General features: G+C 35.8%; 1 protein-coding gene across 1 annotated transcript; it reads right to left on the reverse strand.

Moving 5' to 3' along the window:
- Nucleotides 1-50: 50 nt before the first annotated feature.
- On the reverse strand, nucleotides 51-27,683 carry LOC117332464 (VPS35 endosomal protein sorting factor-like). Its single transcript, XM_033891384.1, has 26 exons — nucleotides 27,618-27,683; nucleotides 26,718-26,808; nucleotides 26,298-26,483; nucleotides 25,916-26,066; nucleotides 25,153-25,232; nucleotides 24,724-24,852; nucleotides 23,271-23,355; nucleotides 22,623-22,700; nucleotides 21,682-21,826; nucleotides 21,173-21,266; nucleotides 18,017-18,094; nucleotides 17,255-17,424; nucleotides 16,919-17,030; nucleotides 16,505-16,621; nucleotides 16,142-16,195; nucleotides 15,689-15,832; nucleotides 14,180-14,265; nucleotides 13,715-13,795; nucleotides 12,058-12,220; nucleotides 11,700-11,777; nucleotides 10,988-11,102; nucleotides 10,278-10,417; nucleotides 5,593-5,758; nucleotides 3,027-3,145; nucleotides 2,625-2,771; nucleotides 51-1,487 (listed from the first exon to the last, which is right to left on the reverse strand). Exons 1-26 carry the CDS (start codon nucleotides 27,632-27,634, stop codon nucleotides 1,389-1,391), a joined length of 2,925 nt encoding a protein of 974 aa, XP_033747275.1. The 5' UTR covers nucleotides 27,635-27,683; the 3' UTR covers nucleotides 51-1,388.
- Between the last annotated feature and the right edge of the window lie 86 nt (nucleotides 27,684-27,769).

Genomic DNA, 27,769 nt, shown 5'->3' on the forward strand with positions numbered 1-27,769 from the left:
GTTGTACACAAGTTTACACCTTACCTCTATAACATTAAAACAAAGATGGGTTGCTTTTGTATTTTTTTATTGCACCTTGTAAAAATAAACTGTGACAATTTTTTAATAACTGCACAGTACATGTATGGAAGCAATATTATTTTATATATTCACTAGATGATTTCAATCAATTATATAAAATACTGTTTTATAATCTATAACATGGTATTAATGCAATAATATACATCAATTCAAATTGTTGGACAACCTTTCCAACACTTAATTTACATTATCGTATTCACCAATTATACACATAACAGATTTGTAAAAGTGAAAGATTTACTTTGATCACTCCAGTGGTAGATTCATCACCATCCATCTTATTCTCACATCCCCATCTCTTTCACATTTTGTAAATTTACTTTTTTTATATAGTTTCAAGGTATTTGGAGGTATGAATTAATAGTTTTTCCAAATGAAACAATTAATTTGGGGTTCCCTCTGTTCAGGAATCTTCAATGTACCACATCATACAATAAATATTTGATCACCATTCTAGTACACGGTTCATTCCCAATACAAGCATACTTTGGTCAATCACAGCATATATATTATCATATTCATCCTCAAATAAGCCCCATGCCCGAGTGTAAAAGTTTAGCCCCCTCCTGTAGTGTAGAAGGTAAGCATTAAATTTGAGGAGGGCTTATTTATGAATCGCTTTTAGCTCACCGTTTTAAAATTTATTATTCTTCAAAAATGAAGATGGCAGCTTATTTGTGGGCATGGTCTTAGGTACTAAAATATCCTGACATTTATATTGATGGTAAATCATAATATATGTTTGGGTGGAACAAGATTTTTACTGGACAGTAGATCCATCCCTAATCTGAAGTTTGTAGATAACAAAGAGAGTAGACAATAATAAAGAGTAATAAGTTTCCAGTTTTAAGTCTGATCCCCATGACAAAAAATAGGGGGGGGGGGGGGCTAATATGGGAATATGGGCTCTTTTTCAGAGACACCACCCTATCAAGTTTTAATACAAGTTCCAGCCACCCCTCCCATACAGATAATACTGGAACAGCCCTAAGCATAGTGTTTTACTCGTTAAGTCTAACAGAACATCACAGTTTTATATGATGTAGATCGTCTTCAGTCGATGTAAGTCTGACAGTCCAATAGTAATTAACCATCTATAACACAATCTTCATAAAATAATGTCCACCTATCCCTTCAGAACGTGGATTATACTATGCTCGTCCACCTATCCCTTCAGAACGTGGATTATACTATGCTCGTCCACCTATCCCTTCAGAACGTGGATTATACTATGCTCGTCCACCTATCCCTTCAGAACGTGGATTATACTATGCTCGTCCACCTATCCTTTCAGAACGTGGATTATACTATGCTCGAGAATCAAGGGGAAGTCTCTTCACTAAGTCTTCCAGGGCTTTATCTCCTGTAGAGTTGGCCTTCCTCTTCACAAGATCAAAACACCGCACCTGTAATCATCAAAGAACTTCATAGATGAATAAACAATTAATACATTTTTTTTTTAATTTATCTATTGCATATCTCATTATCTGTAGGGCCTGTATTTTGTGATTTGGCCATGGCACAAAATATCTAGATACTAGGTAGAATTAGATGTCAAAATAATACTGATGTCTACATTTGTTGTGCCACTGCTTTTAATATTTGTTTATCCAAAAATATGCCATGCTAGGTACAAAGTCCACCTGTGTTTAAGATTCATTTCAGTAGAAATAACCAGAATGCTAACTGCTGTAATAAGCCCATCCTTCACATTGAGTCAATGCTTACTGTTGTAATAAGCACACATTCACATTGAGTCAATGCTAACTACTGTAATAAGCCCATCCTTCACATTGAGTCAATGCTTACTGTTGTAATAAGCACACATTCACATTGAGTCAATGCTAACTGCTGTAATAAGCCATCCTTCACATTGAGTCAATGCGTACTGTTGTAATAAGCACACCTTTACATTGATTCAATGCTAACTGCTTTAATAAGCACACCTTTACATTGAGTCAATGCCAACTGCTGTAATAAGCACACATTCACATTGAGTCAATGCTAACTGTTGTAATAAGCATACCTTCACATTGAGTCAATGCTAACTGTTGTAATAAGCATACCTTCACATTGAGTCAATGCTAACTGTTGTAATAAGCACACATTCACATTGAGTCAATGCTAACTGCTGTAATAAGCATACCTTCACATTGAGTCAATGCTAACTGCTGTAATAAGCCATCCTTCACATTGAGTTAATGCTAACTGCTGTAATAAGCACACCTTCACATTGAGTCAATGATAATGTGATGGACCCTGAGTTTAGTGCAGGATAACTACATTACATTACATTACCTTCCAGACCTAATGCCATCAACACAAAAGTAAGATAGAATAAGCATTATTACTAGGGATTATTTCATACATCCCAAGACTGAAAAGATTAACATGAATTCCACTTCCATACACACTGTTTCTAAAATAATTGGTAACAGTAACTTTTTTAATCAGCTGACCTACTGAACATCAAATTGCATATTTCTATAAAATCTTGCTCAATACTTTCTGTTCTGAATATTGATTTAAACCTAAGGCCTTACCATCTGTTTGGTATCGTTCTGGCCATGTTTCTGAGCCAGGTTCCAAAGGTTGGTTGCCAAGGTAAACGACTGTTGATGGGACATGTCACCATGACAAATCAAAGTATTGAAGAGCTCCAAAGCTAGAAAACTTTGCCTCTTAAATGTCTGAAATCAAGAAAGTTAAGAATCACAAAATGTTAGTTACAGCAAATGTCTAGTTTTAAAACAGCTACATCAGGTAATGATATATAAAATACTGTTGATCTGACAATCACTGGCAAGGTGTCATTTGAACCAATCAACAATTTAATACATATGACATTTCATTTCTCACTCATTAATTTTTCATATCAATTTTTAACTTCAAACGGTTTATTCCATAATGCCACCATCAAGATACAGTTACAACATCTTTGTTACCTCTGGTGTTGCTAGCGTTTTCAAGTGGTTGAGTATTTCCTCGAGTAACGTAGAACAAATTGCGTTGACCTCCGCTAGATACTTGGTGTCAGATCCATACATGGCGTCATTGCCATCAACTGCATATGGTATAAAACATTTCTTTTAACAAAGCCTTGAATTGAAGTAGGTACGAAATAATGCTAAAAACTTTATTCAATTTCATAACTATAAAAATACTCTTTCAAACTACACCATGTATATCAATTACTCCAATTGGCCCAGATAGAGGCACAGGGGGTCTTAATGAGGGAGGGAGTACCTAGAGACATGTGACCCCATACTCCTTCATGTCTGTTTGAGGCATGTGACCCCATACTCTTTAATGTCTGGTTGAGGCATGTGACCCCATACTCTTTAATGTCTGGTTGAGGCATGTGACCCCATACTCTTTAATGTCTGGTTGGATCATGTGACCCCATACTCCTTCATGTCTGTTTGAGGCATGTGACCCCATACTCTTTAATGTCTGGTTGAGGCATGTGACCCCATACTCTTTAATGTCTGGTTGAGGCATGTGACCCCATACTCTTTAATGTCTGGTTGGATCATGTGACCCCATACTCCTTCATGTCTGTTTGAGGCATGTGACCCCATACTCTTTAATGTCTGGTTGAGGCATGTGACCCCATACTCTTTAATGTCTGGTTGAGGCATGTGACCCCATACTCTTTAATGTCTGGTTGGATCATGTGACCCCATACTCCTTCATGTCTGTTTGAGGCATGTGACCCCATACTCTTTAATGTCTGGTTGGATCATGTGACCCCATACTCCTTCATGTCTGTTTGAGGCATGTGACCCCATACTCTTTAATGTCTGGTTGAGGCATGTGACCCCATACTCTTTAATGTCTGTTTGGGGCATGTGACCCCATACTCTTTAATGTCTGCTTAGAACATGTGACCTCATACTCTTTAATGTCTGGTTGAAGTACGTGACCCCATACTCTTTCATGTCTGGTTGAGGCATGTGACCCCATACTCTTTCATGTCTGGTTGGGGCATGTGACCCCATACACTTTAATGTCTGTTTGGGGCATGTGACCCCATACTCTTTAATATCTGTTTGGGGCATGTGACCCCATACTCTTTAATGTCTGTTTGAGGCATGTGACCCCATACACTTTAATGTCTGATTGAGGCATGTGACCCCATACTTTCTTGGGGGTATTTCAGCTGTGGTCCATCTTCAATTTGGGCATTTTACATCATTTGTAATTCGTAAGTCCCCCAAGAATTCGTTTATATCTACTAATAAGTTCACTCGACTCAGTTACATGGCCTGGCCAACAGGAACAGCTTTTCTATATATATAGCTACATATACAGTCTACGCTAGCTTAAATTCAGTTTTAGTGTAAATGTATCTATTATAATTATATTGGCCAGGTCATCTACCAAGAGAGAGTTAAGCACCACAGCTGTTATAGCCCTTTAGCCCAATGTATTAGTATAATAAATAGTCGTATAACTTCAGTCTGTGTTTGAGTTCTTTGTTCATAAATATAAATTTATGTGTTATACATAAATGCTGTTTATGAACTAAGACGATCTGTTGCTAATATCTACGATCCTTGTATCATGTATGTATAGTAGTAAGATAGTTAGTAGTAATAGCAGAGGATACATAGTGATTGGTCAGCTTGATAGCAAGTACGTGATTGGTCAGTCCAGTCACGTGATTGGTCATTCTCTTCAGCAGTTTTTTCGGTGAAGATAGAAGTTTTGCGAAAAAATTATTACCGCCACCTCCCCACCACACGACCATTTCAGGTGATGCCTGGGGTTATAGCAGCTGTTTTTCTATTCGAAATTCATAAGGCAGTCTAAGTGAGTAAACACTTGCCAGCTGTTTCCGAGCATGGACAAATCGTACCGTTTTTCCCCCTTCCTTATTAAGGGAGTTAGGGTTTATGGCACCCCGCTCTGCAGCAATTAATGATTACCGAGTGGGGCATTTTACATCATTTGTAATTCGTAAGTCCCCCAAGAATTCGTTTATATCTACTAATAAGTTCACTCGACTCAGTTACATGGCCTGGCCAACAGGAACAGCTTTTCACTTATATATAGCTACATATACAGTCTACGCTAGCTTAAATTCAGTTTTAGTGTAAATGTATCTATTATAATTATATTGGCCAGGTCATCTACCAAGAGAGAGTTAAGCACCACAGCTGTTATAGCCCTTTAGCCCAATGTATTAGTATAATAAATAGTCGTATAACTTCAGTCTGTGTTTGAGTTCTTTGTTCATAAACTCTTTAATGTCTGTTTGGGGCATGTGACCCCATACTCTTTAATGTCTGTTTGGGGCATGTGACCCCATACACTTTAATGTCTGTTTGGGGCATGTGACCCCATACTCTTTAATGTCTGTTTGGGGCATGTGACCCCATACACTTTAATGTCTGTTTGGGGCATGTGACCCCATACTCTTTAATGTCTGTTTGGGCCATGTGACCCCATACTCTTTCATGTCTGGTTGGGGAAAGACATTGTGTTATGCACAAGATGGGGACTGACCTTTATCGACATGGTACAGATAGACCTCCTGACTGGTGGCGGACAGCAGCGCAAGTACACGAGTGTAGATCTGCACCTTTGTGTCTGCACTTTGTTCCCAAGTGTAGTTCTGTAGAATGTTGAGGAGACCACGCAACAAATACAACACACCAGAATCTGGGTTATCCTGTCAATACACAACAACAGTCTCTATACTCAAATACAAATCTCTATACTCAAACAGTCTCTATACTCAAAATACAAATCTTTATATCTCTATACTCAAAATACAAATCTTCATATCTCTATACTCAAAATACAAATCTCTATACTCACAAGAGATCCCAGAGGGATCTTGGCGCCCACCATTGAATGATCTTTATAGGTTCCATGTCAGATTGATCTTTTCTCTACTTTTCCCTTCCTCTAAGTCTTACTAATCTGTGTAAATTCAGAAACAGCCCTCTAGTACTTTTCAAACAAGGGGAACCTATATATATAATCTAATGTTTAGCGATAATGGCTGTCTGTCGTCTGAAAAATAGCGATAACAAACTTCAATTGTCAAAATCCAAGATGGCTGCCTGTCGGCCATGTTGTTTTCCGATTGGTCTCAAAATGCAATATGCATAACTAGGCACCGAAGGGAACCTACATATGAAATTGGAGAAAGATCCCTTCAGCACTTTCTTAGAAATATGCGATAACAGGTTTCAATTGTCAAAATCCAAGATGGCTGCCTGTAGGCCATGTTGTTTTCCGATTTGTCTCAAAATGCAATAAGCATAACTAAGCACCGAGGGGAACCTACCTATGAAATTTCAGAAAGATCCCTTCAGTACTTTCCGAGAAATAGTGATAACAAACTTCAATTGTCAAAATCCAAGATGGCTGCCTGTCGGCCATGTTGTTTTCCGATTGGTCTCAAAATGAAATATGCATAACTAGGAACCGAGGGGAACCTACATATGAAATTTGAGGAAGATCCCTTCAGCACTTTCTGAGAAATAGTGAAAACAAACTTCAATTGTCAAAATCCAAGATGGCTGCCTGTCGGCCATGTTGTTTTCCGATTGGTCTCAAAATGCAATATTCATAACTAGGCACCGAGGGGAACCTACATATGAAATTTCAGAAAGATCCCTTTTTTAATTTCTGAGAAATAGTGATAACAAACTTCAATTGTCAAAATCCAAGATGGCTGCCTGTCGGCCATGTCGTTTTCCAATTGGTCTCAAAATGCAATATCCATAACTAGGCACCGAGGGGAACCTACATATGAAATTTTAGAAAGATCCCTTTTTTAATTTCTGAGAAATAGTGAAAACAAACTTCAATTGTCAAAATCCAAGATGGCTGCCTGTCGGCCATGTTGTTTTCCGATTGGTCTCAAAATGCAATATTCATAACTAGGCACCGAGGGGAACCTACATATGAAATTTCAGAAAGATCCCTTTTTTAATTTCTGAGAAATAGTGATAACAAACTTCAATTGTCAAAATCCAAGATGGCTGCCTGTCGGCCATGTTGTTTTCCGATTGGTCTCAAAATGCAATATGCATAACTAGGCACCAAGGGGAACTTACATATGAAATTTCAGAAAGATGCCTTCAGTACATTCTGAGAAATAGTGATAACAAACTTCAATTGTCAAAATCCAAGATGGCTGCCTGTCGGCCATGTTGTTTTCTGATTGGTCTCAAAATGCGATATGCATAACTAGGCACCAAGGGGAACCTACATTTGAAATTTGAGAAAGATCCCTTCAGTACTTTCTGAGAAATAGTGATAACAAACTTCAATTGTCAAAATCCAAGATGGCTGCCTGTCGGCCATGTTGTTTTCTGATTGGTCTCAAAATGCAATATGCATAACTTGGCACCAAGGGGAACCTACATAGGAAATTTGAGAAAGATCCCTTCAGTACTTTCTGAGAAATAGCGATAACAAACTTCAATTGTCAAAATCCAAGATGGCTGCCTGTCGGCCATGTTGTTTTCAGATAGGTCTCAAAATGCGATATGCATAACTAGGCACCAAGGGGAACTTACATATGAAATTTGAGAAAGATCCCTTCAGTACTTTCTGAGAAATAGCGATAACAAGAATTGTTTACGGACGGACGGACGGAGGGACGGACGGACGGACGGACGGAGGGACGGACGGACGACGGACCACGGACGCAGGGCGATTTGAATAGCCCACCATCTGATGATGGTGGGCTAAAAATGCAAATCTCTATACTCAAAATACAAATCTTTATATCTCTATACTCAAAATACAAATCTTTATGCTCAAAATACAAATATCTATACTCAAACAGTCACTATGCTCAAAATACAAATTTTTATACTCAAAATACAAATATCTATACTCAAATACAAATCTCTATACTCAAATACAACACACCAGAGTCTGGGTTATCCTGTAAATACACAAATGCTAAAGTATAGTCAAAACATGGGTTTCTACTTAAAACACAAATCTCTATATGCAAACACTCTCTATACTCAAAATACAAAGCTCTGTATCTCTATACTCAAAATGCAAATATCTGTACTCAAACATTCTCTATACTCAAAATACAACTCTCCATATTCAAATACATATCCCTATATCCAAACAGTCTCTATACTTAAATACAAATATCTATACTCAAAATGCAAATCTCTATACTCAAACATCCACTATACCGGAGTACTCAAAATACAAATCTCTATGCTCAAAAAGATCTCTATACTCAAAGCACAAAAACACACACATCTCTTTATAACCAAGGCATTAGAAATCCAGCATATTGATCTGACAATAAGCCGGTACCTAAAGTACCTATCAATAAGCCTGTATAGTCCTAATGGTGTCCAGTACCAACACATATTGATCTGACAATAAGCCAGTACCTATCCGTTAGCCTGTATAGTCATATTGGTGTCCAGTACCAACACATATTGATCTGACAATAAGCCGACAACTATTATTAAGTCTGTATAGTCCTACTGGTGTCCAGTACCAACACATATTTATCTGACAATAAGCCGCTATCTTTCCATAAGCCTGTATAGTCCTATTGGTGTCCAGTACCAACACATATTGATCTGACAATAAGCTGGTACCTATCAGTAAGTCTGTATATTCCTATTGGTGTCCAGTACCAACACATATTTATCTGACAATAAGCCAATACCTATCCGTAAGCCTGTATAGTCCTATTGGTGTCCAGTACCAACACATATTTATCTGACAATAAGCCAGTACCTATCCGTAAGCCTGTATAGTCCTATTGGTGTCCAGTACCAACACATATTTATCTGACAATAAGCTTATACATATTTATCTGACAATAAGTTGACAACTATTATTAAGTCTGTATAATCCTACTGGTGTCCAGTACCAAAACATATTGATCTGACAATAAGCCGCTACCTATCAGTAAGCCTGTATAGTCCTACTGATGTCCAGTACCAACACATATTGATCTGACAATAAGCCAATACCTATCCGTAAGCCTGTATAGTCCTACTGGTGTCCAGTACCAACATATATTTATCTGACAATAAGCCGCTACCTTTCCATAAGCCTGTATAGTCCTATTGGTGTCCAGTACCAACACATATTTATCTGACAATAAGCCAGTACTTATCCGTAAGCCTGTATAGTCCTATTGGTGTCCAGTACCAACATATATTTATCTGATAATAAGCCGCTACCTATCAGTAAGCCTGTATAGTCCTACTGATGTCCAGTACCAACACATATTTATCTGACAATAAGCCAGTACTTATCCGTAAGCCTGTCTAGTCCTATTGGTGTCCAGTACCAACATATATTTATCTGATAATAAGCCGCTACCTATCAGTAAGCCTGTATAGTCCTATTGGTGTCCAGTACCAACACATATTTATCTGACAATAAGCTTATACATATTTATCTGACAATAAGTTGACAACTATTATTAAGTCTGTATAATCCTACTGGTGTCCAGTACCAAAACATATTGATCTGACAATAAGCCGCTACCTATCAGTAAGCCTGTATAGTCCTACTGATGTCCAGTACCAACACATACTGATCTGACAATAAGCCAATACCTATCCGTAAGCCTGTATAGTCCTACTGGTGTCCAGTACCAACATATATTTATCTGATAATAAGCCGCTACCTATCAGTAAGCCTGTATAGTCCTACTGATGTCCAGTACCAACACATATTGATCTGACAATAAGCCAGTACCTATCCGTAAGCCTGTATAGTCCTATTGGTGTCCAGTACCAACACATATTTATCTGACAATAAGCCAGTACCTATCCGTAAGCCTGTATAGTCCTATTGGTTTCCAGTACCAACACATATTGATCTGACAATAAGCTTATACATATTTATCTGACAATAAGCCGACAACTATTATTAAGTCTGTATAGTCCTACTGATGTCCAGTACCAACACATATTGATTAGACAATAAGCCGGTACCTATCAGTAAGTCTGTATAGTCCTACTGATGTCCAGTACCAACACATATTGATCTGACAATAAGCCAGTACCTATCAATAAGCCTATATAGTCCTATTGGTGTCCAGTATCAACACAAATTATTATTGTATTGTCCTGTATTGTAATAAGCCCATTCCTGACCTTGAGGCAGATGTCATTTGTTGGCTTATTGTGGAATAAATATTGTAAGGAGTCATTTAAAAAGGAAACACTTACTGGAACTGCTAGCAGAGTGGATAGGAAGTTGTACAGAAACTCGACAAGGAAGGGCTCTGACGATCTTGCCTTGCCATCAAGGTCGAGGTTTTTAGGAACATCAGGAATTAATGAAATGGCAGCCTTCAAACACGAATCCGCTGTAACAAATACTCAACTATAACATGTAATATTCTACATTGTATAAAAATTACAACAGTTTTTAATCTGATGTTTTTATAAAGACAGTTTTTATTTATGACAATATATATGTAATAGATTCACGATAGGTATGCTAATTGGAGCATAATGAAACAGAAGAGTTCGGTAATGAAATTTAATAGACCCTATTCCTTTGGCAAGCATTTTTTATTTTTTATTCTCAACCAAAATAAAGTGTGAAATAGTACAAAAACAATGTTGATCACAGTACTTCAAATGTTAGACCAGAATTATTTGTTTATAAAATAATGACAGACCTAACTTTATGTGGCTTTTGGACGAGCCTTGACAAAAGACCTTTAAGGCCTACATTGATACTTGCAGGTCAGTCAAGATTTATGCCTGAAATATTACAATTAAAATTGACGAACCGGTTTGTCTGCATAAATGAACAGGCCCATAGTGTAGAATGTGGTGAGTATACTGCAGTGATTTTCATTTCTACAAGCTTTTCAAATTCTTCAGAACAGACTTTATAAGATTATTTAAATAACCCTGGTCCCACTGACCTTGGCTGTAACACTGGTTTAATAGGGCCACCTGACCAGACAGGAGATATAGATGGAGCTGAGCCATGGTTGACTGTAGCGACGGAATCGTGATAAAGCAGTACGCAGCACAGGCCTGAACACAGAATTTGTCATTAGTCATGGCTATATCATATGGCTTACTCATCGTTCAGATTTGGTGAATTACCTGTGTTCACAAATTTATGACCTTATCTATTTATACTTGATAAGATCAATAAATTAATTCATCAATAATAATTAATGTAAGCTCTCTAAATTCAGATTTCTGAAAATATTTCAGTAACCAAAATTTGAATTTATATGGACTTCAGAATTTAATAAGTTGTTGTGATATAAGAGTGTGAGAAACACCAAACTGTAAACCTGATTAACTTTACCATCTTACCCGCACAAAGTTTCCATCTTACCCGCCCGCACAAAGTTTCCATCTTACCCGCCCGCACAAAGTTTCCATCTTACCCGCACAAAGTTTCCATCTTACCCGCACAAAGTTTTCATCTTACCCGCACAAAAATTCCATCTTACCCGCACAAAGTTTCCATCTTACCCGCCCGCACAAAGTTTCCATCTTACCCGCCCGCACAAAGTTTCCATCTTACCCTCACAAAGTTTCCATCTTACCCTCACAAAGTTTCCATCTTACCCGCCCGCACAAAGTTTCCATCTTCCCCGCACAAAGTTTCTATCTTACCCGCACAAAGTTTCCAGTCTTCCTAGAATGATTTCCATGAACAACTTTCCTTGTTTCTACGGCCAAATTATTTACATTCTGAAAACACAGAACTTACATTCAACTACATTGTATATTGTATTAACAAAAATTGCTTTTAATTACAATATTTACATAAAAAATTTTAAACATTGACAATTTCTGTTATATTTACTGGGAGACAGGTGAATGATATACCATATTTAGCTTCAACAAAACAACAAGACACTTTAATCCTTTGATATTTCATTTTTTTGTGAACAGTACTTTATTCATCATAATTCTTTTTCTTATAATCAAATCACTTGAATGTCGGATGAAAATGCTCGTTGACTGTTACCTGTACAAGTTGAATGAGGACTAGATCAAGATTTGTGAAAGCAGATCTGGCCTCCACGTAAAAACTCAGTTGCTGCTCGAAATCCTTCCCAAATGAAATCTTTCGGACAAAGTTGGAGATAAGGTGACTCACCATCTTCTTCTCATCAGCTAGGGTGAGTGCACTGTTGGTCAAATTGAGGGAACATGGATTATTGTTCCTATATCACTTTGTCTACACTCGACACTCATAGGAATACTTAATTTGTTAGGTTTGACAGAAACCATTCTTGGTCCCAATCAGCTTTCAAATTTATCACCATACATATTTGGGGTTCCAGTTATAGTACTTTTAAGATTGTCTGCTGTAACGCAATATCTAAATATATTTGATTTGAACAAAGAAAATAGATTATCAAAGATTTACCAAATGAAGCTAACAAGGCTTGTGATACAGATTTCTGTTAAATGTACAAGTAGCCATTACGTTATAGGTGAAGGAGCATGAACCATATGAATCCTATTAAAGTTAACTTGCTGTCTACATTACATCACTTGACAAAAAAGATTTATTTATAAACAAAAGACTCAAACACAGGCTGAAGTTATACGACTATTTATTATACTAATACATTGGGCTAAGGGGCTATAACAGCTGTGGTGCTTAACTCTCTCTAGTAGATAGCCTGGCCAATATAATTTATAAGAGATACACTAAAACCGAATTTAAGCTAGCGTGACTGTTATGGTAGCTAAGTGAAAGCTGTTCCTGTTGGCCAGGCCATGTAACTGAATTGAGTCAACTTATTAGTAGAGATAAACAAATTCTTGGGAGACTTACGAATTACAAATGATGTAAAATGCCCCACTCAAGTAAAAATCAATAATTTGCTGCAGAGCGGGGTGCCATAAACCCTAACTCCCTTAACAAGGAAGGGGGAAAAACGGTACGATTTGTCCATGCTCGGAAACAGCTGGGGGGAAAACGGTACGATTTGTCCATGCTCGGAAACAGCTGGGGGAAAACGGTACGATTTGTCCATGCTCGGAAACAGCTGGCAAGTGTTTACTCACTTAAACTACCTTATGAATTTCGAATAGAAAAACAGCTGCTATAACCCCAGGCATCACCTGAAATGGTCGTGTGGTGGGAAGGTGTGCTATAACCCCAGGCATCACCTGAAATGGTCATGTGGTGGGGAGGTGTGCTATAACCCCAGGCATCACCTGAAATGGTCATGTGGTGGGGAGGTGTGCTATAACCCCAGGCATCACCTGAAATGGTCGTGTGGTGGGGAGGTGTGCTATAACCCCAGGCATCACCTGAAATGGTCGTGTGGCGGGGTGGTGTGCTATAACCCCAGGCATCACCTGAAATGGTCGTGTGGTGGGGAGGTGGCGGTAATAATTTTTTTTTGGCGCAAAACTTCTATCTTCACTGAAAAACTGCAGAAGAGACTGACCGATCACGTGACTGGACTGACCAATCACATACTTGCTATCAAGCTGACCAATCACTATATATCCTCTGCTATTACTCACTAACTGTCTTACTACTATATATACATACATGATATAAGTAACGTAGATATAAGCAATAGATCGTCTTAGTTCATAAACAGCATTTATGTATAACACAAAAATTTATATTTATTTATTTATTTATTTATGACACTTACTTGACAGAATCATGCATAGTTTTACAGATGAAAGTTAAAGCGTTAATAATGACTGGGTCATTTGTAGGCTCCGACTGGTGTCTGAAAATAATCATATAATATTCAAGAGAAATGGTCTGATGGTGCTGCATCATGTATTTCTAGTATTACAATTCCTACCAAGGTTGTGACAACCTTATTATCAATAGATTTTACTGCTACTCACAAAATATGAGTATGAAACTTTCTATTTGATAACATGTTCAGCATTTAATGTATATAAAGTGACTTACAGCCATGTCATCGCCCTTAACATCAAGTTAGACCAACAAGTAATGTCATTTCCTTCTCTCCAAGATGGACTCAAAACGATTTCCATTTGATTCACGTTAATTTACACAGACCTTCCCTTAGATTATGCTTGGCCAATAAATCTATAACCTTCTGTCACAATATTACAACTGGAGTTAACAGACATTAACTTACTTGGCAAAAGCTTCCATTATAGTTTTACATATATCAACTTTGACAGCCTCTTTCTGGAACATATCTATGAACGGCAGGAACTTATTCTGAAAACAGAGTTTTGTAGTCAATTATCTAAACCCATCATCTCCTTTAACATTCAAAGTAGGATTCAGCCAGGATCTACAATGGCTGGGTTATAAAGGAGCTCCGGAAGGGTCTACAATGACTGAGTTATAAAGGAGTTCAGCCAGGGTATACAATGACTGGGTTATAAAGGAGCTCCGGAAGGGTCTACAATGACTGGGTTATAAAGGAGCTCCGGAAGGGTCTACAATGACTGGGTTATAAAGGAGCTCAGCCAGGGTCTACAATGGCTAGGTTATAAAGGAGCTCAGGATAGGTCTACAATGACAGGGTTACAAAGGAGCTCAGGAAAGGTCTACAATGACTGGATTATAAAGGAGCTCAACCAGGGTCTACAGTGGCTGGGTTATAAAGGAGCTCAGCCAGGGTCTACAATGGCTGGGTTATAAAGGAGCTCAGCCAGGGTCTACAGTGGCTGGGTTATGAAGGAGCTCAGCCAGGGTCTACAGTGGCTGGGTTATAAAGGAGATCAGCCAGGGTCTACAATGGTTTGGTTATAAAGGAGCTCAGGAAGGGTCTACATTGACTGGGTTATAAAGGAGCTCAGGAAGGGTCTACAATGACTGGGTTTTGAAGGAGCTCAGCCAGGGTCTACAATGACTGGGTTATAAAGGAGCTCAGCCAGGGTCTACAATGGCTGGGTTATAAAGATCTCAGTCATGGTCTACAATGGCTGGGATATAAAGAGCTCAGCCAGGGTCTATAATGCCTGGATTATAAAGAGCTCAGCCAGGGTCTACAATGACTGGGTTACAAAGGAGCTCAACCAGGGTCTACAATAACTGGGTTTTAATGGATCTCAGCCAGGGTCTATAATGACTGGGTTATAAAGAGCTCAGCCAGGGTCTACAATGACTGGGTTTTAATGGATCTCAGCCAGGGTCTACAATGGCTGAGATATAAAGGAGCTCAGTCAGGGTCTACAATGACTGGGTTATAAAGAGCTCAGCCAGGGTCTATAATGGCTGGGTTATAAAGGAGCTCAACCAGGGTCTACAATGGCTGGGTTATAAAGGAGCTCAGCCAGGGTATACAATGACTGGGTTATAAAGGAGCTCAACTAGGGTCTAAGTGGAGTCCTGTAGCTTGAATGGAATTCCTGAAAACAATTAGGGTTCTTTAATATTTCTATGCTTCAAAAGGCTACAAGGACAGCTGAAACACAAACTCTGAACATTGTTCAGAAATCAATCACACCACACTCCATGTTATGCTATATATTAGAGGATTAAATCACTCTCAGGGGTTTCATCTGATTTTATCTACTACAGATCCATAACGGAGCTTTTAACTTGATCAATTTCCTTTCCTTAGAAATATTTTTAGACAGATGAAAAATGTTAAATAGCCCTGTCAACAAACTACAATAATATCTAAAGGTACCAATGAAAACAGTGTTGAGAAGTCGTGTATGTGAGTTACAACTTTGGCCACGACAGACTGGAGCTGGGGGTAGTAATCCTCGAACGCTCGGTCAGGAGTCATGTGTTTGATAATGTCTGCTAGGATTGTATTTACTTCTCTCTTCTACAAACGAAAAGTACACAAAGTGTTTCATTCACTATACATAGCAGAAATACATTCATGGTGTCCAAATCTGACAGAAATTCAAGTTTAATATTTATTTTTAGACTAAATACTTCATCATGATACACCCTTTGTCCAATTAAATGAACCCAGAGGGTCAACAAATTAATTGTACTTCATGAAATAACATGAAAAATACAAGTGAAATTTAAGCAAAAACTAGCAATACTTTTTGATGATTCCAAAAAAATAAACCAACATTTATCATACTAAATAGTAATTTCTTTTTGAAGAAATTGTTGTACTTACACCAAAGTTTAAAACTACATATTCAATCCAAATCTCAGCACTACCAATGTAATCCTACAAACAGAAGAAACAAATTACATATTTACCACATGATTTCTACTACTAGTGTGTGTGTGTGTGTGTGTGTGTGTGTGTGTGTGTGTGTGTGTGTGTGTGTGTGTGAAACTGGGCACTTGGCTTAGTTTTCATCTTAAACAATTATATGATAAAGCTTCTGTTGCTTCAGTAGTTCTACATGTGGATTTTGTTTCTGCCAAACTTTGTAGACATGACCAACCATTATTAAAATAGAATATAAAATGAGAAGGACTTCTTTAAATACAAAACATTTTGTATTAATGTTTTTAAAGAATCAGGACTTACAGCTGGATTTTTAAGTTTCATGACCGCCTTCCATACTTCATTCAGAACAGTGAGTTTCTGTTCTTCAGGAGGAGACGCCATCACAAGGCACAGGCCAAGAGTTCGCTGCAGCAAATGCTACCAAAGAAAAAATATCAAACACACAAGCATATTAACTTGTAATACTGTATCTCTATTATAGAGTAAAAGTAGAATAGAAACTGCACTTTATGTCATTGCTTTAACAAAATGTAGATTAAAGTAAAATACTTGTCATGTTTTTATGTTTAATCACTATTTCAGAAGAAATATCTATTAACAAAACTAAATTATTCCAGTTTTGTTTTTATCAATGTATTGTGAACACAGAGGTACAGCCATTTGTTTAGTTATATGCTGACACAGCAGTAATACTTGTATAAGAACATATGATACCTTTGGAAATCCTGTGTCTTCACTCTCCCGAATCATCTCCGTGAACTCCACAGCTCGAACAGCGATGTATTCAGGTTTAAACGCAGATATGATGGAGTTCAACAGCAGAGCACTAAAACCGTAACGTATAACAAAATGGTTTATCACAGTCTGATAACAAGCAGTAACTTCAGGGATAGGTAATCTTCTGTTAAATAAATTATGGCTATTTCTATTTATAGAACTCAATACAAGTCAGAAAAGTTTTAACATTCATAATAAAACTACCAGACTTAACTCCAACCAAACAAAACTGCAGGACAACATAAAACCACAATACCATTCCCAACAGAATACCTTTTACAGTGTTTCTTAAACTTCTGAAGGATGTCCATGAGTGTCTGTTCCGATGACTTGTTGGCAATACACTGCAGCAGCCAGTCGAGGGCGGGGGAGAACAGAGTCAGGTATTTAGGCATTTCCAGCTTCTGTATAGCTAGTACATTCTGTACGTGGTCACCTTGGATCTGTTAGACAAAGACCATACTATTTACAATTTTATGTCTTTAGTACTTTTTTTTGTAGTTATGACACATAATATTTTTTTTAAGGTACAACTCATTTTACACAGTTATAATACAGTGTTACATGACTGTTTGAAGTGCACCAGAATGAGAGATGCTGTGTGTGCTACCACCTGATTTGACCCTTCTCCTTTTTTTCTTTCTTTGTTTTTTTTGTTGCATAATGCAACTACGAACCCCCATCCTCATCCCTCCTACCCCCACCACCCTAAAATTAATAAAATTATAACTTTGGAGTTTTATCTTAGATTTTGCCAGAAACATACAAATTGATATTGTACAAGAAGTACTTGCTTCCTCATAATTAAGTCAACATGTTCTGATGTCAGTGGTAGATGTAGTCCTCTGACTACCACCAGAAAATCTGATGATAGAGAAGGAAGGGTTCAGATGAAAACATCAATCATAGATGGATAGTAATACTGGTATGAACAGGGAAATAACAGCTAGCAGGTAAAGTGTTAAATTGTCAGATCTAGATAATCACAATACCTCACACAAAGATTACATATAGAACCATTTTCCTGGTACTTACTTGTGTATAAGAGGCAAGGAAATCATCAAAGCAAGGCATCAGATGGTCGCTAATCGTAGGAGCTATCAGCATGCCAACCTAGGTAACGACAAATGGATTTGGCTCTTACAGTACCAGTTGTTTACATATATATGTAATTAGATACCAAGGTATTATTACTACGTACTTTACATATACATGTAATTAGATACCTAGGTATTATTACTAAGTACTTTACATATACATGTAATTAGATACCTAGGTATTATTACTAAGTACTTTACATATACATGTAATTAGATACCTAGGTATTATTACTACGTACTTTACATATACATGTAATTAGATACCTAGGTATTATTACTAAGTACTTTACATATACATGTAATTAGATACCTAGGTATTATTACTAAGTACTTTACATATACATGTAATTAGATACCTAGGTATTATTACTACGTACTTTACATATACATGTAATTAGATACCTAGGTATTATTACTACATACTTTACATATACATGTAATTAGATACCTAGGTATTATTACTACATACTTTACATATATATATAATTAGATACCTAGGTATTATTACTACGTACTTTACATATACATGTAATTAGATACCTAGGTATTATTACTACGTACTTTACATATACATGTAATTAGATACCTAGGTATTATTACTACGTACTTTACATATACATGTAATTAGATACCTAGGTATTATTACTAAGTACTTTACATATACATGTAATTAGATACCTAGGTATTATTACTACGTACTTTACATATACATGTAATTAGATACCTAGGTATTATTACTACGTACTTTACATATACATGTAATTAGATACCTAGGTATTATTACTACATACTTTACATATACATGTAATTAGATACCTAGGTATTATTACTACATACTTTACATATACATGTAATTAGATACCTAGGTATTATTACTACGTACTTTACATATATATGTAATTAGATACCTAGGTATTATTACTACATACTTTACATATATATGTAATTAGATACCTAGGTATTATTACTACATACTTTACATATACATGTAATTAGATACCTAGGTATTATTACTACATACTTTACATATATATATAATTAGATACCTAGGTATTATTACTACGTACTTTACATATACATGTAATTAGATACCTAGGTATTATTACTACGTACTTTACATATATATGTAATTAGATACATAGGTATTTTTACTACATACTTTACATATATATGTAATTAGATACATAGGTATTATTACTACATACTTTACATATACATGTAATTAGATACCTAGGTATTATTACTACGTACTTTACATATATATGTAATTAGATACATAGGTATTTTTACTACATACTTTACATATACATGTAATTAGATACCTAGTTACATATTAAGTATTATTAGTATGAACTTCAGATATAAAGGAAGTTTATCCAGAGTACTTTCATTCAGTTTTCCTTGTGAATACAGTCAAACCTGTTTATAGCGACCGCCCAAGGGGAGGCAGAAAAACGGTCACTATAGACAGGTTGCCTTTATAGACAGGTCAAAATTATTGCACCAACCAATTTACTTAAAACTGCCATAAATAAATTGTCATTGAACAGGGCATTCAGAAGACCAGTCAGAAGTTAAATAAATGCATAAACTTTATAAATCTGAAGGGTCTAATATTTAATGATTTGTGGACCCAAACACAAAATATGACTCAAAATGGTCTTATGGATAATTTTTTTTAAATATTTTGTTCTGAAATAATGCTATATGTATCTATCAAATTATCTCCCTTTCTTTCATAAATAAAGAAAAAGAATACACAAAATTTAATAAATTAATTATATTTGTGTTACTACTAATTATTTTGTGTTATAGTCTTAATAAAACCAAAATATTTTTTTTTCTGACCCAAATTGAAATCCGGATATTTGTGTCAGTTTACGACTTTTTATTAGTATTGACTAATTAAAGATGGGCAGTACAAACGCCAGTACCGACAGCTACGATTAAGAAAGGCATTATTGGCTTTCATGTGAGTAAATCTTGTTGACAGATATGACCAGTGTTTGTTATTGAAGTGATGTATCCTAGTTGTAATCACAAAATTAACTGACCGTGTCAAATGAAGCCACCTGTGCACAGTTGTAATGTAATACCGACACGCATGGTGACCCGACTCCTCTCTTACCGAGCCCCAGGCCAGGGCAGCTACAGTAATTATAGGCTAACAGGTGGTAGGGGTCTTTTGTTTATATACTCAGGCCAGGGTTGTGGTGGTCCTTTGTTTGTATAATCAAGCCTGGGTCGATGTGTCTAAATTTTCCGGGGATTTTATGAGGGATGACTGCCGAGAGCAGAAGATGGCTGACATAAATCGGTCGCTATAGAAAACAAAATAGCGACCGCCGTTCCGAAATCACCGGTCGTTAGCCACATTAGACAGGTAGTCGCTATACAGAGGGTCGTTATATAGTAAAATCTCACGGGGAATCTTAAAACTGGTCGTTATAGACAGGCAGTCGTTATATACAGGGGGTCGTTAGAGCAGGTTTGACTGTACTTCTCTGCATCAATTCAAAAAGTCTCCATTCCAGGCAACCTAAAGTGCCTTTGTTTGAATACAGAAAAAATATCAAAAAGTTACTTGGAAAACAACTTTTTTCAAAAGGTCTGTATCTGTTTACAGTTAAAAAAACAATGCAACTCACTACCTTAGATGTTGAAATCAACATGATAGAACATATTCGATTGACAGTCTTTGAAATACACATTTAGAGGCATATCCTCTATTTTCAGCCACAATTTTATTAGGAAACTTGGTATGTGAAGTAGGGATTTATTTTCTTATAACCCAAGGATCTGGCTGTACCAGGAACTTTTGACTGCAACTGTATCATATATTGATGAAAAATCTTGAATAAAAATAAATCACTAAAAAAGAAATTTATATATGTATTTTAGAAATATCACCAATGTGCAAAAAATCTTTGCTGAACATTTGATGAGTCTTATGTCAAACCTTGAACATTTACAGTACCTCAATAATGTATTACCTGGGTAGATGTTATATATTTATTATTTTCCTTTATCATCAATGTTTTTAATACTACCCTGTTCACCAGTAAACACCAGTAAGATCAGAGTTACTTACCCTGCTTAGATAACAGCGAGCGTAAATAGCCACTAGTGGATCTCCAATTCCTTTGATCATGGCCATCAATCTGTTCAATGCATCTCTGTACTCCCTAAAACATGTCAAAACCAATTATCTTCAACCATAAGGATTTGTATTTTCTATTTGTACTAAAACAACCAGAAAATACTTTCATCTGTTTAATTCCAATTAAAAATTTAGGGATCAATAAGCATATTCTGAAGCTTCGATAAAACATTCATTTACAGTAAACCTGTAGAACAATACAAGGAAAAAATATTGAGGATAATAAGTTTAACAGTTGCTCACCATTCTAGTGTTTCTTCTTGTCACCCTATCAGGTGAAATACTTAACCTTGATTGGTCATCCTATCAGGTGACATACTTACCCTTGATTGGTCATCCTATCAGGTGAAATACTTTCCCTTGATTGGTCACCCTATCAGGTGAAATACTTACCCTTGATTGAGGTAACTTCGTGTCACCCCATCAGGTGAAATACTTACCCTTGATTGAGGTAACTGTAACATTTCAGAATGGCTGTTTCCACGTAGAACCTAGGTATAAGCTCCCGTATCGAAGCTATCTTGTAAAACCAGTTCCGACATGTTTCCTTGGCAGACTCTGGCACCTGGTCTGGTGTAAAATTGTCTGCGAAACGAATTGACAGTCCCAAACGTAAAATTTCAAGTTTGAAGCAATGAACAAATAATATATTATACACATTTTTTATCACCATTAATAGAATGAATATGTAAATATGGCCGTGATGTCTGCATTGAATTTCATGGCAATTTTTTCTCAAAAGTAACTTGAAATATGAAATGATGACGAATTCTGGTTTAACCTTGTTTGTTGATTAACATAGAAATACTACAGGTAATAACTACTAAATTAATATCAATGTATAATGAACAAGTGTGATATTATAACAGGCACTGTTTCGTTTAATTTCATCCTATGCTGTTCGAGAAACATGCTGGAAGCATTGTTGGCGGAAGAAAGTGGAAGAAATAAGAATAGTAGCAGTAAGAAAGGAAGCAAAAACAATATGTCCCCTTATTTTGTTGACATAATAACCAGTCCATCTTCTTCGTTACAACTGTCTGACAAGGCAATATATATTTTAAGTCACCTCCTTGTCAAATATTTGATATCATAGCTGTGATCAATGTAAATGTCTTTATCTCCATAAAATGTGTGTAAGGATATAACACACCCTGTAATAGGACAAACCCTGGTTTTACCAGTGGTCAATGTCTCTGGCTTGCTCCTTTATGTCAAACAGATATCACATTGTCCTATTCCAAGAAATGAATTCACCTTTGTTCAAATACATGTAGTGTACATTTGAATATGGACACAATCCAGGGACATCAAACAATCGTAACGTCAGTGCGCTTAATAAAGAATACAAATTCTTTACAGTTTGCAATGAAATACTCACCTGGTAGTTTCACAGGTACTCCACTGCCTGGTGGATAATACACAGCCTTTTCCTTCAGCCTGTCATACACCAATCTTCCTATAATTAAAAGAAAAAAAAATCAAATACTGTTAAAAGGAGTCTGAATGCGGTCAACCAAAACTTACCAGTGTATATGGAATCAATATCATTTGACAATACACTGTATATTTGTATTTCAATATCATAACATTTGACAATACACTGTATATTTGTATTTCAATATTATAACATTTGACAATACACTGTATATTTGTATTTCAATATTATAACATTTGACAATACACTGTATATTTGTATTTCAATATTATAACATTTGACAATACACTGTTTATTTGTATTTCAATATTATAACATTTGACAATACACTGTATATTTGTATTTCAATATCATAACATTTGACAATACACTGTATTTCAATATTATAACATTTGACAATACACTGTATATTTGTATTTCAATATTATAACATTTGACAATACACTGTTTATTTGTATTTCAATATTATAACATTTGACAATACACTGTATATTTGTATTTCATTATTATAACATTTGACAATAAACTGTATTTCAATATTATCCCTATGAGAGGTTGAGAATATTTCTGAGGATAACAGACAACACTTACCAAACGTGTCCAGTATGTCAGTGATAAGGACAAACTTGCTGGGGTAGAACTGGATCACAGACGTGTCAGCTAATAATTTGGAACACTGAAATCCAGTAATCAATACAAATCAACCATTAGGGAAATATAATGATGACAGGTTTTCTGGAAATGTTCAGCAAATGTCTCCAAATACATACTAAGTCGTATAAATAAAACATACTTGAGGCAAAATAAAACACATTAACTTATCTAACAAGATACACTGTAATTGTCAGGAATTCATGGGGATCTCATTCAGGAATGTGACTATAAAATTGGCATAGCTATTGTGAGACATTTCATGCTTTTCTGAAGGACAGGCACACACAAAGACTTTCTAAAATTGCTATTTTTTGCATGTTAACTCTTTTTAATCAAATCGTGTCAAGACAGTGTTATCAGGTGACCTCTGACATTTAGCGATTTCAGAAGTTAAATCACACATCTGGAGGGTTAAAATTCACAAAGAGTCAAAACTTTTTCAGACAGGGAAGTCAGAAAGTAAAACATACTATCAACATTAAGTAAAACCTGCAATAATAGCAAATATAGAAACACCTGTAAAAGTGAAGTGCAACTCCACACCTTAATAATAAATGTAACAATAAGTGTAACACCACACCCTGACAATAAGTGCAACACCACACCCTGACAATAAGTGTAACACCACACCCTGACAATAAGTGTAACACCACACTTAGTCAATTAATGTAACACCACACCCTGACAATAAGTGTAACACAACACCCTGACAATAAGTGTAACACCACACCCTGACAATAAGTGTAACACCACACCCTGACAATAAGTGTAACACCACACTTAGTCAATTAATGTAACACCACACCCTGACAATAAGTGTAACACAACACCCTGACAATAAGTGTAACACCACACCCTGACAATAAGTGTAACACCACACCCTGACAATAAGTGTAACACCACACCCTGACAATAAGTGTAACATCACACTTAGTCAATTAATGTAACACCACACCCTGACAATAAGTGTAACACCATGCCTTGACAATAGGTGTAACACCACACCTTGATAATAAATGTGACAATAAGTGAAACACCACACCCTGACAATAAGTGTAACACCACACCCTGACAATAAGTGTAACACCACACTCTGACAATAAGTGTAACACCACACCTTGACAATAAGTGTAACACCACACCCTGACAATAAGTGTAACACCACACCTTGACAATAAGTGTAACACCACACCCTGACAATAAGTGTAACACCACACCCCGACAATAAGTGTAACACCACACCCTGACAATAAGTGTAACACCACACCTTGACAATAAGTGTAACACCACACCCTGACAATAAGTGTTACACCACACCCTGACAATAAGTGTAACGCCACACCCTGACAATAAGTGTAAAACCACACCTCTGACAGTAATTCTAACATACCTGTATAGCTATCTTGAGAGCTTTTACTCTCTGGTCATTGTCCCAGGCATTTATGAGAGCCTGATTCAGTTCATCAATGCGGTTCACATAATCCTGCTGACTAAGGTTCAACATCTCCTGAACAGATCCCTGAAGCAATGAAGAATATCATCACATATCAAATTGAAAATGGGCGTTTTAAGACAAAAGTCAGATGGCTAGTTTCCTAGTATCAAAAATTTATTTGTATAAAATATAGAATATGTTTATAATTAATAAGTTATAAACTTTCTTTCCTAAGTAGGGTGTACTTGTTGATTTAAACTGATAACAGATCAAACATATATTTTGAAAGCCATAAACTCTTTCTTTTCCTCTTCCATTCTCAATATAATGTTTGTCATTGAAAATAGCACAATAAGATAATATAAGATGAAATTGTAAACAAACCTCCTCAAAATCATCTAACTGTTCCAGTCTGTTTCTCACTTTATCTGTCACTGTGGTCGCCGTCACTGCCTTGATGACAACTGTAATAATTCATCATGTTTTAAACAGGATGTAGGTATATACCTGGGTACATGGAGAGATGACATTTTCATTTTTTTTAATTCAAGGAAGACACACTGTCTCCTCTCCAGTTCCAGATATGTATATTGTTTTAATTTTCATGTTAAATGATCAATAAAAACCAAATCTCAGACCATAAATAAATGTCCTGAATGTGTATCTAATTCTTGATCATAAATGTCAAGGATAGCTACATATTTCTGCATATCCAGGTTTAAATTTTATATATCATTCAAGGCACTCTGTAGAAATTTTCTGCTGTATTTGAAAGAATGTATCCTTCTAAACATTACATATTATAGTCTTAATTATAAATCTGTCTTCTAGCATTGCTCTTATAAAGTGCATCTTTTACTACTGTCCTCTGAGAGGCCAAGAGGCCATAATACTCGACTGAAAACCTTTTAGTCATGCTTAACTATATCTTTTACCTGCATTTTAAGCAGTCTTTAAAATCTACCTCTTTTTATAAAAACGTCATAATGACAAAAAGGTTTTAATATTGCATTTTGTGTTACAGAACATGCTTTGAACAATCATAAACAGTACCGGGTATACCAAAAACTTCATAACTATTTTGATGTAACATATTTTTTTCTTTAAATACATGGGGTAATTTTATCAATTTTGTGTATTCTCATACCTTTTTCCTTATCTGATGCAGACAGGAAGCTGGTGGTAATAGAAAGCTTTTCTGAGGTACTGTACTTGGTAAGAATGCTAGCTTTCTTGGCACTCCAAGGTTCAAACGTCTCATCCAAGTCATCACTTGGATTGTGGCCTATTTTAGTCTCCTACAAAGAAGAGTTTTAATAATCGTTTCACTTTACAATAAAATGACACATATTTCATGCTGTAAACATCAATTTTCTCGAATCTATACTTACTGAAGTAATAAGTAATTAAAAAAAATTGATGCCAGCAAATATTAGTAATAACTGTATATCTGGCCTATATTAAATAAAGAACTTGAAAGAAATCTATAAATACGATGAAATTTATGAAAATCGTTCCTTGAAGAGTACCTTTAGACTCAAGCTGCGGGTTTTGGATGCACTTTTAGTCTGGACTTCAGCAGCAAACATAGACAATGGGTCTGAACCCTCCAGTGCTGAACTCAATGGGTCAAAAGTCTCTGTCTTTACAACTTTGCTGGCACCAGTCCCCTTTATAGGTGTTCCGCGTTTTTCGGTGCTTTTTACTTCCACAACCTGGTAAGAGATCATTGGAATTTGTCCTGATAACAACATTATCATTATATGTATACCATACATGTATATATGTTTGTATGTGACTTCAGTTATGTTCATCCTCAAAACAATCATAATTTGTATCAGATCTGCATACATTAATAATTGGGTTTTTTTTTTTTTTTTTTTTTTTTACTTTTGTCTGATGAATCAATAAAATTTAGAAAATATCTTTTAATGAAAATTGATTCATACACTGATAGTTTTTAAAGGATGACTGGTAGCCTCCTCCAATTGTAGATTTTCTTTCCTAGCTTCTAGATGGTAGTTTCTTCTTTTCGGAAACCTAAAATGAAAATCATTTGACAAGTTACCAGGTAAATAAATGAACTTCCAAACTTCCACTATAATTGTCAAATAAATCCAAAGTATACAGTATTCAATGTATTAAAATAATCATGTTGATACAAAATCCTAAATGGATAATGGTTTATCTTAGTACACAGTAATGTCATTCAAAAATCTTATACAAGCCATAAACAATTAAAATAAACAAAGTTTTAAATAAAATAATAAAGATTAAATATTCCTACATACATTGTACATGTTCTGCTAACAGCCCAAGTACTGGGATGTTTAGATAGGCAAGTCAAATTATTACTATTACCTTTAATTCAGACAAAGGAGTTCGACGTTCTAACAATAAGAATATATAATAATTCATATAAAAATACACCGCATACTATTTTTCATTAAGTATATACGGGCTATTTTACATGGATTATAAATATTTACAATCTTATAGATAGAAATGTCAGTGTCACGCTCTTTCAGTTTAAGTGTTATGATTTAAATAAGATGTTGCTCATCTGTTTACATTTCCACACGATGACTAAATTTAGAAATTGTAGATTTTATGAAGACTTCATGAAATTGTAGGTAACAAGCCTTTGGTGAAATTAAATATGGATCATTACCAGAGTAACGTTACTTGGAGAAAAGCTTGGTTGGTGTTAGTTTAATTATCTTGTCTTAATTTGTATGGAAACAGTTCTATATTTCTTAAGTACGCATGATTGATGAAAATTATCAAAATCTCAGTCCGTTAGTGACAATTTATGACAATATCTCTAAAAACCAGAAATCAAAACAAACCATTCGTATGTCGCCATTTTGTACAAGTATGTCACATGACTTTTTCAGTGTTCCTCCTCCTCCTCATAATACTTTTAGTTTCGTATAAAATAGCGGGGTTTTTTTACACAATTTCTATGATATCCTAATATATATAATTATGATGATAACAT

This window comes from Pecten maximus, chromosome 1, assembly GCF_902652985.1.
Source record: "Pecten maximus chromosome 1, xPecMax1.1, whole genome shotgun sequence".
Classification (NCBI taxonomy): domain Eukaryota; kingdom Metazoa; phylum Mollusca; class Bivalvia; order Pectinida; family Pectinidae; genus Pecten; species Pecten maximus.

Coding starts and splice junctions, on each gene's coding strand:
- LOC117332464 (XM_033891384.1), bottom strand. Junction 22,701..23,270: donor TGACATACTGGACACGTTTG/GTAAGTGTTGTC, acceptor TTTTAATTATAG/GAAGATTGGTGTATGACAGG. Junction 17,031..17,254: donor TTTAAGAAACACTGTAAAAG/GTATTCTGTTGG, acceptor TTACGGTTTTAG/TGCTCTGCTGTTGAACTCCA.